This window comes from Pezoporus flaviventris, unplaced genomic scaffold, assembly GCF_033815535.1.
Source record: "Pezoporus flaviventris isolate CSIRO_AGI_PZ_B2104156 unplaced genomic scaffold, CSIRO_AGI_Pfla_v1 ptg000021l, whole genome shotgun sequence".
Classification (NCBI taxonomy): domain Eukaryota; kingdom Metazoa; phylum Chordata; class Aves; order Psittaciformes; family Psittacidae; genus Pezoporus; species Pezoporus flaviventris.
The window spans coordinates 4,667,728-4,683,744 of NW_026892569.1; the positions used below are offsets into that span (position 1 = coordinate 4,667,728).

General features: G+C 39.0%; 1 protein-coding gene across 2 annotated transcripts in view; it reads left to right on the plus strand.

Annotated features, from left to right (window-relative positions):
- Window positions 1–1,984: 1,984 nt before the first annotated feature.
- MDFIC2 (MyoD family inhibitor domain containing 2) overlaps window positions 1,985–16,017 on the plus strand; it is a 48,146-nt gene continuing 34,113 nt past the window's right edge. For both annotated transcript variants that reach the window (XM_061456208.1, XM_061456209.1), the window contains exons 1-2: window positions 1,985–2,134; window positions 2,823–2,910. In XM_061456208.1, coding sequence (XP_061312192.1) covers window positions 2,823–2,910 — 88 coding nt within the window. In that variant the 5' untranslated portion in view covers window positions 1,985–2,134. The remainder of the gene's footprint in view (window positions 2,135–2,822; window positions 2,911–16,017) is intronic.

Sequence of the window (16,017 nt, forward strand, 5' to 3'; positions counted from 1 at the left end):
TAACTTCTGCACTTAGGCTTCCTACCAACACTCAGAGGGGTCCTACAGGGCATCTCGGCTGAGAATATCAGATGAAGTAGTCATCTCAATAGTAATCTGCATTATCTTTGTTGAAGCGCAGATATAAAGCCAGGCTTCTGTTTGCTTGGGTTTGGGGATACATTTAGCAATGGGCTGCCAGCAAAGCTGGTTTCTTATACTCGTTGAGGCTGAATCTACCTCAGTCCTAGCTCTTTCTAGTTTCAAGGAGAGTTTAAGTGAGAAAAACCCTAAAGAACAAGACTGAAGGGGAAGTTATTTCAAGCAACAGCAGCTTTCAGAGCTCTGGGTTTGGAGGGAGTTTTCTTGTCTATTTTACTTTCTTTGGGAGAAATTAGGATTCTGACAAATTCTCTAGAAAAACAGGGAGGTGGGGCCAAATGAACTAGAGAAAGATGGTTTTTTTGCTAGTTTGTTTTGAAAACAACCCATATCTTCATTTTAAACAGCGCTTCTGAAGTGCACAGTAGCACCAGGTCCAAGTCACAATCACATACGTCTAGATGGATCTATGTGGAGCCTAGCTGATTTTATTAGGACACAGCAGGAGCTCTATAGCCTGCCCTGACAAATCCAGCTGAAGAATCAACACCAAAGATTAAATTTAAAGCATTGCAGGTGTAACAACATGGAAAAAAATAAGTGTTTCTGGGAAAAGAGAGGAGCTGCAATTGAAGATACACAATTCTCAAAGCTACATCCAAGGGGAATGGAAAAAAGGTCTTAAAATATTACCCCTAGACGTTTTCCCCCTGTGGTTGCAATTATTCCCAAAGTACCCTGCTTAAAATAGGTTTTCAAACCATGCAAGACTAATCATTGCAATTTGGAGATGTAAGTAGGCACTTACCATGCAATTCACAATTAGCTAAAGATGGTAGAAGAATCTCAGTTATGTTGGCACAGGAGATTAAAAAAAAAAGAGAAAAACATTTCTTTCTTGCAAGAATGACATGTGATGGGAGAGTAGACGAAGATAATTGTCATAACAGAGGGAGTATGTTATTATTTATTGGCCACACTTAAGCACTGGGATCTTGGATTATAGTATCTAGTGACAAATGCTGCTTGAAATTTTGTAAATATTGCTTAAAAAGTAAGATAACGGAGTAATTCTGTATGTGCTCTGCAACCACCATTTTCAAAATCCAGTTCTGGGAAGCAGAGTGTTATTTTCCTCTTGCCCTATAGAAAAAGTAAGATGCAACATTTGAACATCCTAAAATCTTGCTCTCTTTAGGCTTCACCCTACTCCTACTAACTTTGCAGCGATAGTGCTGCTAACTACAGCAAGAGAATTTTTAATGCCAACTACTAACCTTAAATTTTTGGTGCCTTCAATGTATGGAGTACTCTGGACTTTCCCCTTGCCCTCTGTGCTGCTTACTGACAAGCCCACCCAGCACAAGGGCTTGTCTCCACTATGGACCACCCAACCTTGTCGCAAGGGAGATAATGACTGTTCATCTCTGCAGACCTGCCCTCCTAGGTGATGATGAATTTCACCCTGCTGAGCTCAGAAGCATCACAGCACTGAGCTCCTCACAGGATGAGACCATTTCTTTGTCAAAGTGCCAGCTGTAAATAGGCATTCAGGGTATAATTTTCTACATACTTTCTAATAACTTCAGTATTTTAAACTTAAATTTAGCCAAAACATTGACACATTTTACTGATTTGTTGCTATTAATTTCCTGGTTCCCTTTTTACTTTCTTCCTCTTCTTGCAGATTCACTGGGTTATGAACTGCAGTAATAACCTTTCTAAACCGATTTCTCTTCTTGCAAAGCTTTGGAAGGTTTTTTTTAATCCCTCCACTAATGTTAGAATGCTGATTACCCCCCTCCTTTCCTACCCGACACAGCAAACAAAAAGGGGAAAAAAAAAGAAAACCCTCAGCAATAAGTTGTCTGATTCTGGCAGCAAGACAAATCTAGCACCACACAGCAGGCAGGCAGAGAGTGCACTGCTCATCCTTTCAGTTTTGTCAGTGTATGGGAATGCTGGACATCAACACACAGCGAGGGATTCGGCCGAAAGCACTCCTCCTTGGCGTCTGATCCCTGCTGCTTTCACCCCTGGTTGGGAGATACAGGTAAAAATAGAGGAATGCTTTTGCTAACTGGATTCAATGAAAATATAAAGCAGTTAGAAGAAGCCTGGACAGTCTAATCTTATTCTTAGCAGGCAATGGAAGTAAACCACAGTGTACGGGCTGATAGCTACTGTATACATAATACCCTCAGGTACTGTAACTTGCATGAGATTCTTTGCATTACAGCAAATAAATTGTCACAAGTGGCAGTAAAGATCTCTTTTTTGGATACACTTTGTTCAAGTTATCTTTATAAATATTTACCATTATTTATATAATTATACCTCTCTGACAGCAGGCTTTACAGCACCTTTGAACCACAATAAACAGCAGCCTGGATGGCTCTTTTTTTTTTTAGCCAGACTGAATCTATGTGTTATATGTACATCTATTACCAGCATTCTATAAGCATATCACTCATTCATTTCATAAGGTAAATTATGGTTACATTACAAAAGAATCTGTCTGCAAACAGCAACATTGTAATATTGATAAAGCATTTAGGAACAGAACATAAATTTAATGACTCAGATATTACCTAGTATCAATAATCTGCAGGAAAAAGTGTGTCTGTATAAGTAAGCACGATTTATAATAGCTGAAACCTAAAGAGAGAACATATACATTTCTTCATCAGAAACTTTCTTTAAAACAACTTGTCATCCCAAAATTCTTTTCTCCCCCATAGATGTCAGAAGCCAATACAGACAAGGTAAAAATCAAACCAGCAGAAAGTTTTGAACATGACAAGCAAAATATTTCTTGGCTGAAGAAAGGTAAGTTGCATTCCTTGGTTCTTAGTTATTGGTTTGAGTTCAGAGATATTTCTCATTTATTAAAAATTCTTATTTGAAGAAAAAGGCTTATAAGAATACCTTAAAGCTTAAATATGGCCAGGAATTCCTACCACACAAATTCCATAACTTGACTTCTATGAAACAAGCATGTACATTTGCTTACAGTGCAGGAAGGCCTAAATGACCAAATTTTAAAGTAATGTGAAAGCTCATTTTTCTGATATTCTTGCATTCCTGGGAAAGCTTTATTTACCTGAACTACAAACCACTAGAAAGTATGGATCATCTTAATTTTGATGGAAAATTTTTATTAAGTCAGGCTATTACTGACTTGGATTATTTGTTTGATTTTCTCAAACACAAATAAAGATCAACCCTGAATCTATGGATTTGGTAGTGTATTATCCTAGAATAAACCAGCATCCATCAGTTGTCAGCAGTTTATGAAGTACAGACCCTCAGAGGTAGAGAAGTTCTAGAAAACATGCATAGAGTTTTAAAGGCTGAAAAATGACAGGTATTAAGTAACTCATTTGCACCAAAATACTGGTATTTCAAATATTACATTCCATTGATTAAAATACTTTAGAAGAGAAAGACATACGATTGTAAGGGCTTTCTTAGTGCATATCCCTGTGCACATAAAGAGGAAAGGTTCTTAAATATATCTCTCTCTAAAAAAAAATCATTTAATGAGTTAGTACACAGATTATTACACCTTTATGTTTGCTCATCATAGCAGTCACTTTACTGTATTTCATACACACACAAAAAAACAACATGAATTAGAGGCTTAAAGCACAGACTTCCAAGATGCACATGATAAAAACTGAGTATCTGTGATTAAATGTAAATTATAGTTTTTAATGAGAACAGCTATATTCTAATCCTAACAAAAGTATTTTGGGAAGATTCAACAAGTGACCTCATATTATGAAAACATTCAGTAGCGGGGTATTGCGAAAGAGGCCCATTTATAGCTACTATTATGTCATCTGTAAGATGTGCATCACTATTTTAAGCTCATGTAGTACGTTAGATCTTTTAGTTGCAAAAGAGTTTGCAATAAAGTAGATCTAAATTAATGTCTCTGCCTTGCAGTCTTCATTGTTTATGCAGCATTTCCGCAGAATGGAAATCATGCTCAGGCAGAGCTGACTGGCCAACATGCAGACTTTGTTTGGCTGACCACCCAAAATCCTCTGCTTGCAAGGTGTCAGCTAACCTCAGTAAAAACTCTGCAAGCGGATGATTTGCAGTTTGAGCATTACAGAGGGTGATACAACTGAGTGAGATCCAGGTTTGATCCTACAGTATAACATTGCACTTTAACTTGTAAATAGCAAACACCTAACTGAACTGCATCTTTACCCCATCAGAAGAGAGACAAGAGATTTTTGCCTTAGAAAAGGGGTGTAAATGTAGGGAGGATTTTAACTGGTCCACGTCTCTGGGCAGGATAAGACCGATGACATGGGCCCTCAGAGCCCCATATGGTTATTTATCGCCTGGTCCAGACCTACTCCAATAGCCAGGTGGCATCTCTCACACCTGCAAGTTCCTGAGTTCATCTCCCTTAGTGATGCTAATCCACAAAGTTTTCTTTCTCCCCTTCCTAAGGAGAGACACTATCCAGAGTTTCTGCATCATTAGTAATGTTTTGATTGTTTTCTTCTTGGAGCAGCCATAATCTCTTTCAGAAAGAGCCAAACATTGTCTGTTGGCATTTCTTCTCTCTAAAGTACCACAGAGCAGAATTGGGCCTTGAAGGTTTAGTACAGCAGCTGAGTCAATAAATAGCTGAATGTGTCTCATAAGTATATTTTCCTTGAGATAAGAATATTGACATTGTTTTATCATATATTGAAGTTTGCTTTTAAAAAAAAATTGTTATTGTTTCTTTGCTTGAAGCACTTCTGTGGTACACAGTGGATTTCTAGAATATGGTGAACCAAATTGTCTGGAACAGAAGCTTAACTTCTATGTTTAAATATTTTAAAAATACCTCATGTATAGATTTCAGGCATTCCAATAAACAACGAATTGTGGAGAACAGACTTGTACTGTTTCCATCAGGCACAGTAAGAAGACTATATGTTCTTTTAGCATCCAGTGTTAAAGAAAAGTTATTTTTATTCATGGTTTTGTATTGATTATTTGTTCCTTCTAAAAGAAAGAACGATGAACCACATAGTATCAGAAATAAACAAAAAATATAGACTAGGCTGCAGCTTTAGTACCTTTCCTAGACTTCACTTTTTTTAACCAATGCATTGCTAAGTAATAGGTCATGGACTGGTAGTGCAATGGGTCAACATCAAAATAATGTGCCTATTACTACTTTTTTGGTTTTCAATGGTAGAAGCTGTTTAATCATGGCAGGGAGAGGGGATTTTAATCTGGCTGCCAGTTATTTATCTTTCGGAAGAAGATGTTTTGCTTCTGTCTCAAAGCCTCTAAAAGCAGAAAGCAAAGCCTCATTCTGAGGGAAATTTTTTTCCACAAAGCAAAACAGAAAACAAACCAGCCTTGTGGTAAGTATTACAGAAAAACTTGAGGCTGCATGTATAGGATTGTATCTTATTGTGTCAGCAGGAAGAGCATAAGTAGTCCTACTCATGCCTCTACCTCTCAGTAAGTCATTTGCACCCACTGCCACTCTCCCACACCCTGCCATGAGTGCACCAGAAGACTGAGGAGTGTTAAAGGAAAATGGGAAAAAATAATGTTGCATAAGCCAGTACAGTCTTGGAGAGAAAAATCTACATAATCATGGCCCTAGACTCTGTATTTTTTTTAAATGAGCAACAGCATATTTGTCCTCTCCTTTTATTTCTTGCATATCCCACAAGCTTTTTGTTTGGTGAAGGGCCTGAGTTCCTCCACAGCACCTAACAGATTGTAGAACTATAATGGCATAAACAAAATGTAAACAGGGAAGCAGACTAGTAAATGCGTGCTCCAGGTTTGCTAGACTTTAAGTTCTAAACATCTCTGTACCTCCTAAGGCACTTCACACTTAAGTGTGGACAGTGAGATATACCCTGTGCTGAGAGAGTGAACAAGGATGGTAAATCATCACAGACCTATCCCAAGATGTGTCAAGGTGAAGGATATATACCAGCAATCTTTTCTGATAGTATAGCATGTTTCTCAGGACTATTATCTCTAAAGATCACACTACAGAAGAGAAAATCCGTGTTTGGAGGGTATGCATCCGACCATCAAGCGCAAATGAACCAGAACTGGTATGAACGACCACTAGGAAAAGGTAGTTCCGTTTTTCTGACCTTAGCATTGATGAGAACCAACTCAAGGGAAGCCAGGGACATAGGAGTAAAGCCAGACAATGACTCCTATTTTGTGTAGGAGTGGAGCCAGTTATCTCAGCTTGTTTCTTCCCATGGGAACAAGCTTGTCTTTGGAGATGGGAGGCAGTTTTGGATGGAGATAGACTGATCTCCATGCCAAAGTCTACAAAATATTTTGCAAAGAAATTAACCTTGCAGATGATGATGCAGAATCTTCATTTCTGCCCTAAAACACTAAAGCAGAAATCCCCAGCACATGCACTATCCCCACCTATATACCTTTGGCTGACATGCACAAAATGACATAAGTGACAAAGTATATAAAATATGAATATACGTGTATAAGAACGACCAATGCAGCTTGAAGGTAATAAAGAAATGTCCTCTTCGTGGGCATGTGTTCTCACTTGTTTCATGTATTTGCAAGATGTGCAAAAGCAGACCGTCACACCCCAAACGAGAAATCTCTCCAGGCTCCTAACCAAGCATAATTATTAAGAAGGTACTGTGAAATCTGGAAGCTACACAAGTCAAGCCTTTAGAAATGCAGAACCCTGTGATGAGGAACACTCCCAAGGGCTGACTCAGAGATGCTCCCACCTTACACAGACAGCTACCAGCACAAAGCTGCTTCTTCCACATGGACCAGGGCCTCTTTCCACCATGGTGGTGATTTAGTGCCAGATTAGCAGCCATCTGGAGGGAAGAGAGGTCAAAGCAGAGCTAAATTCACACCAGCCTCAGCATGTGGCTTTTGGAGTTCCCTACAAACGAATCTCTTGGTATCACTTGATGATTACAGCCATATGGATACGTGGGAGCAGGCAGGAGCTTATCTGACTGACATAAAGCTGTAAAAGGTGACACTGATTTTGCACAGGGACCAGCAGTGGTCTGTTCACTATTTCTACATCAACTGCAAAAGAAAATGTGTGAGGGCCTAACACTGCCCTCCTACGGCTTCATCCAAAACCAGCCACAGCAGCCCAGGAACTGCAGATCCAAGTTGCACAGAAATGAAATTTCATTTCAGGATATTTTCACACAAAGCCCTCCTGTTTTATGCTGCCCAGCTGTGTACACAAATGCCCTCCATATATAACTTCCAGTGAAAAGTTAATGAAATGCCTTCCTTGCTCTCCTGCCAAAAATATAACTGAAATTCTAATCTCAAGACTTTCTCCGAAGTAGCCCCTTTCTGCAGTAAAATTCTCATAAATTAGAAACATTTTTTTGTCTAAAATAAGCATGTTTTCATTGTCTTGAAAATAGTAAAAAGTCTAGCCCCAATTTCTTCAATCCACTGCTCTAGCCAGCAGATTTTTGCTGTAGGGTGAAATTCAGCCCTGTACTGAGGGTCAATACAAGGTCAGCATTTAAACCATAAAATAGGGCTTAAGTGGTAAATAGAGCCTCTGTTCAGGATTATATTTCTCCATTTCAGTTCATACGAAAAGGAAGATCTACTCGTATCATAGAGCTGGCCATAGTGACATTATTCACATTACTCAATATCTCATTCCAGAAGTAATTCCATTGGGTGAGGTTGTGCCACATTTCTTAGTGGCACCTCCCAGAAATCCAATACAGGGGGCTATTCCTAACTGCACCATACCAAAACATCCCACCGCTTGGTTCTTCAGTTATATTCTCGGGGGTAATGGCAAAACCTGTACTTCAGCACTCAGAAATGTCTTTTCCCCAATACGCCCCTCTCACTGGTTACTCAGGGGCTTTAAGATACTTTTACAAGTAGTAATAAAACAGGAAGGACATGATGCCGTGAGGCTGGTTTTGCAGGAGAGTTGTCCTGGAGACACGCAGGGCATTTCCCAGTTCTCACAACCTGACAGTGTTTTACCCGGTTTGTAGATGCTGATGTAAAAGTACAAGGCTTGTACTTATGAGATTATTCTCAGGTGAGAGTTCTGATCCAGCTTTCAGCCCTACATTAAGGGAGCTAAATGCCATTTTTAGAATTCCTTTGTAAAAACTCCAAAGGCAGTGAATGCAGTTTTACATACACATTTGGACACTTGCTTCCTGAATTTTGCTTTTTTCACTGTTTTTCCAGCCTGAAATAAGTCATTGGATTGAAATGCTTTATAGAGGACTGATAACAAAGAAATACCTCTCAGCTTCATGTAACAGAAAATGCCAAAATGCTTTTAAGATGAATGCTGAAATCCAAGCAGACTGCTTCCAGATAAGAACACCACACACACATACAAAAAAAAAAAAACATTCAAAAACTGATGACAAGGATCCCAGGGGGCTCAAATTCCTGGAAGATGCCCTGTCAGCTTCAGGACTATGACCAAATGAATTAATCAAGACAACCCTTCCTTTAAGTTGTAAACCAGCAGATTTAAAGACTCTCTTCCAATGCAGAGGGAGTATATGAAATCTGCAATGGTCCCAGCTCACCACTCCTAATTATAGTTTTATAAGCTGAGTGGTCCTTGATCTTTGAACTGGAGGGCCCTTGGAGATATAAGACTTTGAATACTGCCACAAAAGTGGAATGGATGTACAGTAAAGACAGTGATACTTCTCTGGGTGATAGGGTTAAGTTTAAAGTTATACTTCTCTGCTAGATATCGACTGCAAAAATTTAAGTGAAGGTTTATTTAGCTTTGATTGCCTTAAGTAAATTTGTTCCGCAAAGGAAGAAGAAAGTCTATTTCATTCAAGTGCCAATGCTGGGGAAGACCTGTTTCATTCACCCCTGGAAGCATTCCAGACCAATTCTATTCTTTACTGTAGTTGGGCAAAAATTCAGAAATTTGCCCTCAGTTGCATCAGTAGAGAAAAGATGGAACAACAGTATAGACCCTCATTAGTAGTTGACTTTCACAGCAATAGACATGCTAGAACAGAATATACATATCCAAGGGCTTCCACAACTGTTCCTACTTATGATGGCAAACTGTGGTGCACAGAAAATCTTAGCCTAAGGGTCAGTATCAAAGCAGTGATTAATTCCATTAAAGCTTAATTAACAGAGCTGCATTGGCTTGCAAAAGGTTTCATTTGTCCCACTATGTTTAAGAGAGATACCTGTAATCATCTTAGGGCATCAATGAGGCAGAAGCAATGAAACCACATGCCTTATTTTAACCACTTCAATTCATAAAGGGAAGGGTCAAATGCCAAATTGGTCTCCTAGATATAAGGTGTCACAAGCCAGAAAGCTGCCTGTACTGAATAGAATAAAGTAACCTGGATGGTAAAGAAAATTCAGTACTAATAAAAGCTATTAAGTATTTCAGAAGCTTCATAGTTTTCAATGTTTGACTGTATGTATAACTGCTCCCCATTAAGGCTGTTGTTGGCTTTAGATTCCAACACATGTATTCCCTTCTCAGAGTGGTTTACCTGTCTTCAAGGTAAATGGAGCCCAACATTGTTTTTTTTTTAGTGAACTTTACCCTGAATTTCTGGAAGCTCAAAAAAATTTGTTATTATTAGTATTCTGTCTAATCTGGAGTAGTAATACAAATGTCCTCTGTGTTATAACCAGTTTCTTCTGGAGGGAGACAGTAAGACCTTTGTGTCTAATTTTGTATTAGATATTTAAAAACTATGAAAAAACAGACATTAAAAACCCATTAATGAGCATTTAGGTCATTTATAAAACTTAATTCCTTGATAGAAATCCCATCAAGACCACCACTGTGCAGGCCTGATTTACCCTGAGCTTGAAGGCAGGATAAAGATGGGTGTGAGCAGTTCAGTGCCATTTTCATGACATTTTCAGAAGGTGTTTTATAGGCCTGTAAGATTATATATACACTGATACACATATCCAGACTGACAGTCACAGAGGTGTGAGAAAGCCCTTACTATTGAAGAGGTTCAATTAAATATTTAGACTAAGAATAATTAAGTTATGAAAAAATAGGCATCCCCTCATCTCATTGAATATTTGCCATCATTCTCCAAAATACAACTGCTTATAAGTACTCAAAACAAAACACAGTGGGATGGGCTAAACCCTGGCCATGCTGGTTGTCTATTGCTGATGGAAGATATTACAGGAAAAGTTGAGAGGAAGATCAAAAGTGGAATTAGTTTTAATGTTCATTGTTAGCTGAGATTCAAAGGAATTATTTTTCCATCTATTTTTGAAATAACTGTTTAGAATTAAATCCAAATGAGAGGACATTTAGACATTAGGAGTGACTACCCTAAATGTCTAATAATAAAATACTGGACATAAACTCCTTATCAGAACAGTTTAGTGATTAGTAAGTAGTTCTTGTGACTTCGTATCTGTGCTGAGAACAAATGGTTGCTTGAAAAGACTCCAATTCACACCTTCCAGAAGGAAACTCTCAACCCCAGCTATCAGATACTCTATGTAATATTGTGGTTAGGAGATTCCTAAATGCCTATGGGTGGACTACTTAAAGCTGGTTGGTCCAGAGAGAAAAAAGCACACTATAGCCCAACAGGCAAGACACCTGCATGAAGGGCAGGAAATTGGCTCTAGCTCCTGCTAGAGATTCAACTATCCAGTAAAAGGTAGAAACCCTTTGACAAGTGGTCTCAACACACTGCTGAGAGCAGCCAGAGAGGGTTTTGAGACTGGGCTATGCTCAATCCACCAGCTGCTCCCACCAGCAGCTATCTCGCTCAGAGGCAGGAAAAGACTAGAGCATCTCCTGCTCTGCCTCAGGAGCAGCTGTTGGAAGTCCCCAATGCAAGTGGGAAAGCCATACGTACATTGGGGTGGTCCCTTCTCCCTATTTCATCTAATAGTTTTCCCACTTAAATTCTTCATGTTTCCTCAACTCTTCCATTAGCTTATTGCTCCTAGTTACCCAATCCTCTACATGGGCTATACAGAAAGTTGGATCTGGGAGTCTGGTGCCTGATGGGCAGAAGGGCATATGCAAAAATTAGGTGCTGAAGCCCTCAATGTCACATGAGTTTCTTGATGGCTCTTTCTACAACTGAGATTCATCTCTTTGAAGAGAATTGCACAAGGCCTCTTTACCATCTAAGCGACATTTAAGTGTTGCAGAGATCTTTGCTATCCCCCTAAACTAAATTAATTTTTATTTTATGGGAATCACACAGTCTCTTAAGGTCTCTTAATTATATAGTCTCATTCTAATTTCAGTCTTTAATCTGAATAAACATGTTAGAAAAACACAGACAATTAACTTAATCATAAATTCAGATGGATTGTTTATTATCTGTCTACTTAATGTGCTTATGATTGTAGCAGTTAAACATGATAATATTTTCTTCTCTCACACATAAACGAATATACACAGTACTGAAATATGTGCAGGAAAAAATTCTGCCTGAAAACATCAGTAGGATCCAGAGATAGAGAAATAGATGCACTGCTGACTGTTGTGCTCTACAGAAAAACACAAACATTGCCATCGTAGTGTTGAGACATCCGAGAACTGATTACTGACAAATTATGTTCTTCTTGCTGAAATATGTTTGCATGCAGTATTGAAAGAAAGAAAATGTTATTGCATTAGAGATGCAGATAGGAATACAATTTGGCTATACCACTGCACCTGTAATTTAAAAGCAGAAGCGCATATTTTGAGTAAATAAGATCACTTGAGTTTTTTAAATGCAGGTCAAATCAATATCTTCCTACCGAAGCAAAATCATCAGGCAGCAGATTTACAGAGAAGAGTTTTCAGCTGTGTGATTGTAAAGATAGTTGTCTTTAAAAAGGGGTTAAGCCCTTTTAACACCTAATTGTCTGTTTTGATACATGACCACGGCAACTAACATGTTGCTATCATGTATCCACAAATACTTTGATGCCAAAATTAGAGTTGGATTATGATTTTTCCTGTTTCCACAACGTATTGAAAATAAATATAATTTCAAGCGTGCATTCAGTTAGAAGAGTGATTATTACTCAGACATTTCTCTTTCATTAGACTAATTTTTTTTTTATGGCCATATATTATGGCATGATGAAGTTATATTTGGCTTTGAAATAATCAAGTTTCAGCTAAATTTAAAATGTACTTCACTCCCCCCCCCCAAACAGGAATCATTTATTTTTGTTGCCTCGCTCTTGGTTCTCAGATAAAGAAGCCCCAACCACATGTTCTTATTATGCACCATTAAAGCTAAATTCAGACTGATATTTCCTATCTCTAGCCTTCCTAGGGTTTCAGAGTTGTGTGTCGACAGTCAGAAAAATGGTCTTCAAGGTTAACTTTACTCTCTTAACCCACACTTCATGCTCGCTTTCTGCATGAGACTCACTCTTACTAAATAGGCCTTAGGAATAAATTTAGAGGAAAAACACCAGAGTACATCCTCAGATAATTTCAGTTTTGTAGGGCTTCTTCATGTAACACACTTCTATCAGATGCTGATCCTGCAGCCTTCCACCCTGCTGCATTTGCTCTGTACACTCATTGAATCCAAAGTAGTAAATACTAAACCAAATCACAACTTCTCTCTTATTGGTTAACAGAAGCTTAATAAGCTGGGCAATACATGCTATTACATGTATATCAATTCTGAATTTGACTCAAATCAAGCTGAATCTTAATGCTTCTTAGGACTATCATATAGACATGTCATCTGTGTCAACTGCTGGTCCTAAACTTACATCATGGCTGACAAATTAGTCAGTATTCCTGACAGAAAAGAGTTCACAGCAAAGAGAAAGAAGGGAAAGATAAAAGAATGGAAATCCAAAAGTCAATTTGAGCTCCGTTTCGCTTTGCTTCTCAACAATTTCCCTCACATACTACGAAGCTAAATAAAATTATGCAATAACCTTCCCCCCCCCCCCCCCCATTAAAAGAAAAATAGAGGTTGTATGTTACTGGAATTTTAAATCTCTGAAATACACGTTTATATTCCAAGAGTGGGCAAAACAATAGATGAGATAGTGAGGGGCAGAAGTCAGTAGAAACATAATAAAAGCAACTATGGCACCTGGTAGTCATTCTGATTAGATGAAGTTGCGACCAAATGCATTGCCTTCAGATAGTTTAAATGCTTATTATTTAAAACAAATACTATTGCTATTATGAGACATTTTAAAAAAATCTAGCATAAGGTATTTGAAATACACCCATTTCAGCTTTCAGTAAGCAATGATTTTTTTTTCTAGTTTATTTATGATTTAAATAGTCTGTGAGCTTCAGGTAGATATTCACTTGACTCACACACTTGGTCCTAACTTTGTTATCAGCCATGCTATGTCACTGAACAAAGAGTCCAAACACCAGAGGAAGCTGCCCCACCTCTCACTTGGAGAAATCACCAACAGTTGTAGAGGGATAGAACAGTCTCCATGCCTTTTTTTTTCCATGAAAAATAAATAAAATATAAAACTAAGCAGCAGTTTTTACAGCATGACACAGCAGTATTACTTGCATTAGGCCAATTTACCACTTATGATAGCAGTAATAGCACTAAAAGGCAATAAAAGCGGTCTGTTCGTTCAGAGATTGGCTTTTATGGCTTATTCTAAATATTATCAAGTGAATCAAAAGCTGTCATTATAGTGTCTAAAAAGCCTTCGTACCTTGTAAGCAAACAGTGTGACTTTGACAAATAATCATTAATATGCCTGTGTGAGACCAGGCTAAAAGAGAAAAAAAAGGAAAACCCAACATTTCACTTTACATAAATCATTAAGATCATTTCAGTTAAATTTCACACAAAATAAAACAGTTTTATATGTAAAATGTCATAGTTTTCCCAATTTGTTTTTCTTTTAATCTGTGAACATTTTCATAAAACAAAATCTTGTCAGATAAGTGAGCAACGAATGACTGAACTGTAATAGTAGATTCTTATCAACATTCTGAAAACAAAATGCACGTGTCTTGGTAGCTCCTTTTGGACCAGGATCTAACCTGATCTTCCCTTGGCTTCCATCTGCCTTCCAGAAGCCTCAGCAAACACAGCACCACTCCTCCACTTCTTCACCAAAGGTATGTTCCTATAGAGCTAGAAAGGCGTAATTATCTTCTGTCTTATGCCTGGCCAGTTACTCTTACAAGAAGCTCAGGGGAGAAGATCCAAGGCTCTGGCAGATTTTAGTTGTACTCCACCTACCTCCTGCCCACTTGGATGTGGAGTGTCCAGAAAGAGACCTGTACTCTCTATTGTATGCAGGGCAGACACTGGATACATAGGATTTTCCTCTTCCCAGCATTTCTTATTGCTGACCAGCAATACTAGGGCAAGTCCTCTTCAAAGTTGCACAGACCAAGTCACTACCATTTGCCATTTCTTATCTTTGAACACCTTTAACAGCACCGGCCAGAGTGCAGTCACCCAAAGAGGTTCAGGTTGAAGATTTGGGTCTACTGCTGGCTAAGACAACTACTACTGGAAACACTGGAGTGATTCACATGCAACTTTCTGAAGCTGAGTTTGAGGAAGGGCAGAGGCAAAGGGACAGACAGGAGAGCACATCCTTATTTGTATCCTAGTACTGATGTAAATCAGTGTCCAACATTTCTTCTTCCTGCTTTCCTGCTTCATAACCTGGTGAACCTTACAGAAGTGTTGGTCAAGTGTTACACCTCCCACAGCTAGATAGCTCTCCTGGCTCTATAGAAGGGCCCTCATCTGGTTTTTATCACTGTGGGTAGGTATTACCTGGGCTACCTAGTGACAGGGTAAGATGGACAAGGTAGAAACACAGCAGGAGCTTCAGGATGTCATGCGGCATGGGACATCACATGTGGGCAGGGTGAGCTCACACCACCACGTAGGAGGGTAGGTACTGGGAAGGTTGAGCATGGATCATACAACAGTTCTGACTAGGTAGTCATGGCTTTTCTCAATTAAAGAGTTTGGGCCATTAAAACTTTATCAGAACTAACAATAAAACCTTCACTGTGCACGCAGTACATCCCTTCAGCCTGTAGAGAGATCTTTCAGTGCAATGTCAGAAAGAGGATTTGGGAACCCCAATTGTTCTCAGCACATTGCAAAGAGCCTGGCCTTAGGTCTGCAGGATGCAGCACTTCTTCAGCCCCCACATAAGCCGCAGCAACCTCTTAGCCATGATGGCAGACATTCAGGCTCTCGGCTCAAGACCAGGCTATGCAATAACAGCAAAAGCCTGAGACAAACCAAGTGCCCTGGGCCAGGCATGGCCACCTGTCAAGTTTCCTGCACTGACTGCAAGGCTTGGGCAGTTGGCTCCAGCATTCATGGTCCCACAGAGAGTGCTGTGTCTCAGGGAGTTTTCTTGCCTATTGCTATTTACATTTTTGGGAGCCCCACTGGAATGGCAAGCTAGTGTGCTTGCAGTTGACGGTGTTATGTGATACATCGTGCAGCTGCACAGAGTGCATGGGCTAGCAGAAACATGTGGTGCTGTGTTGCCAGGGGAATTATTCCCACAACACAGCCCTTTAAGGGCCAAGTGTGTTTTGCAGGTAATTTATGTGAGCAGAAAACCAACAGACCTCCCATTCCAAGTTTATAATTTCTTTGGCTATTTTTTTTCCAGAGATTAAAGAACTTTCCAGAAACACTACATTAATAGTGAGGTAAAAAGATCCCAGGTAGACTGAATGGTAGGAAACCTGCTTGGATCCTCCACATGCTTGCATTTATCAAAAAAAAAAAAAGGTGTATACAATTCTATAAATCTACACCCAGTAGAGCTGCTTTCATAAAAAAAAAAAATCCCACTGAATTATGGTTTTGATTATTTCAGCCCAAGGAGTGAAAGAGTAGATAAAAGTTGTTTATTTACTCACAAGAATGAAAGGACTTTGGTTCTCTTGGATCTCCTCTTTTA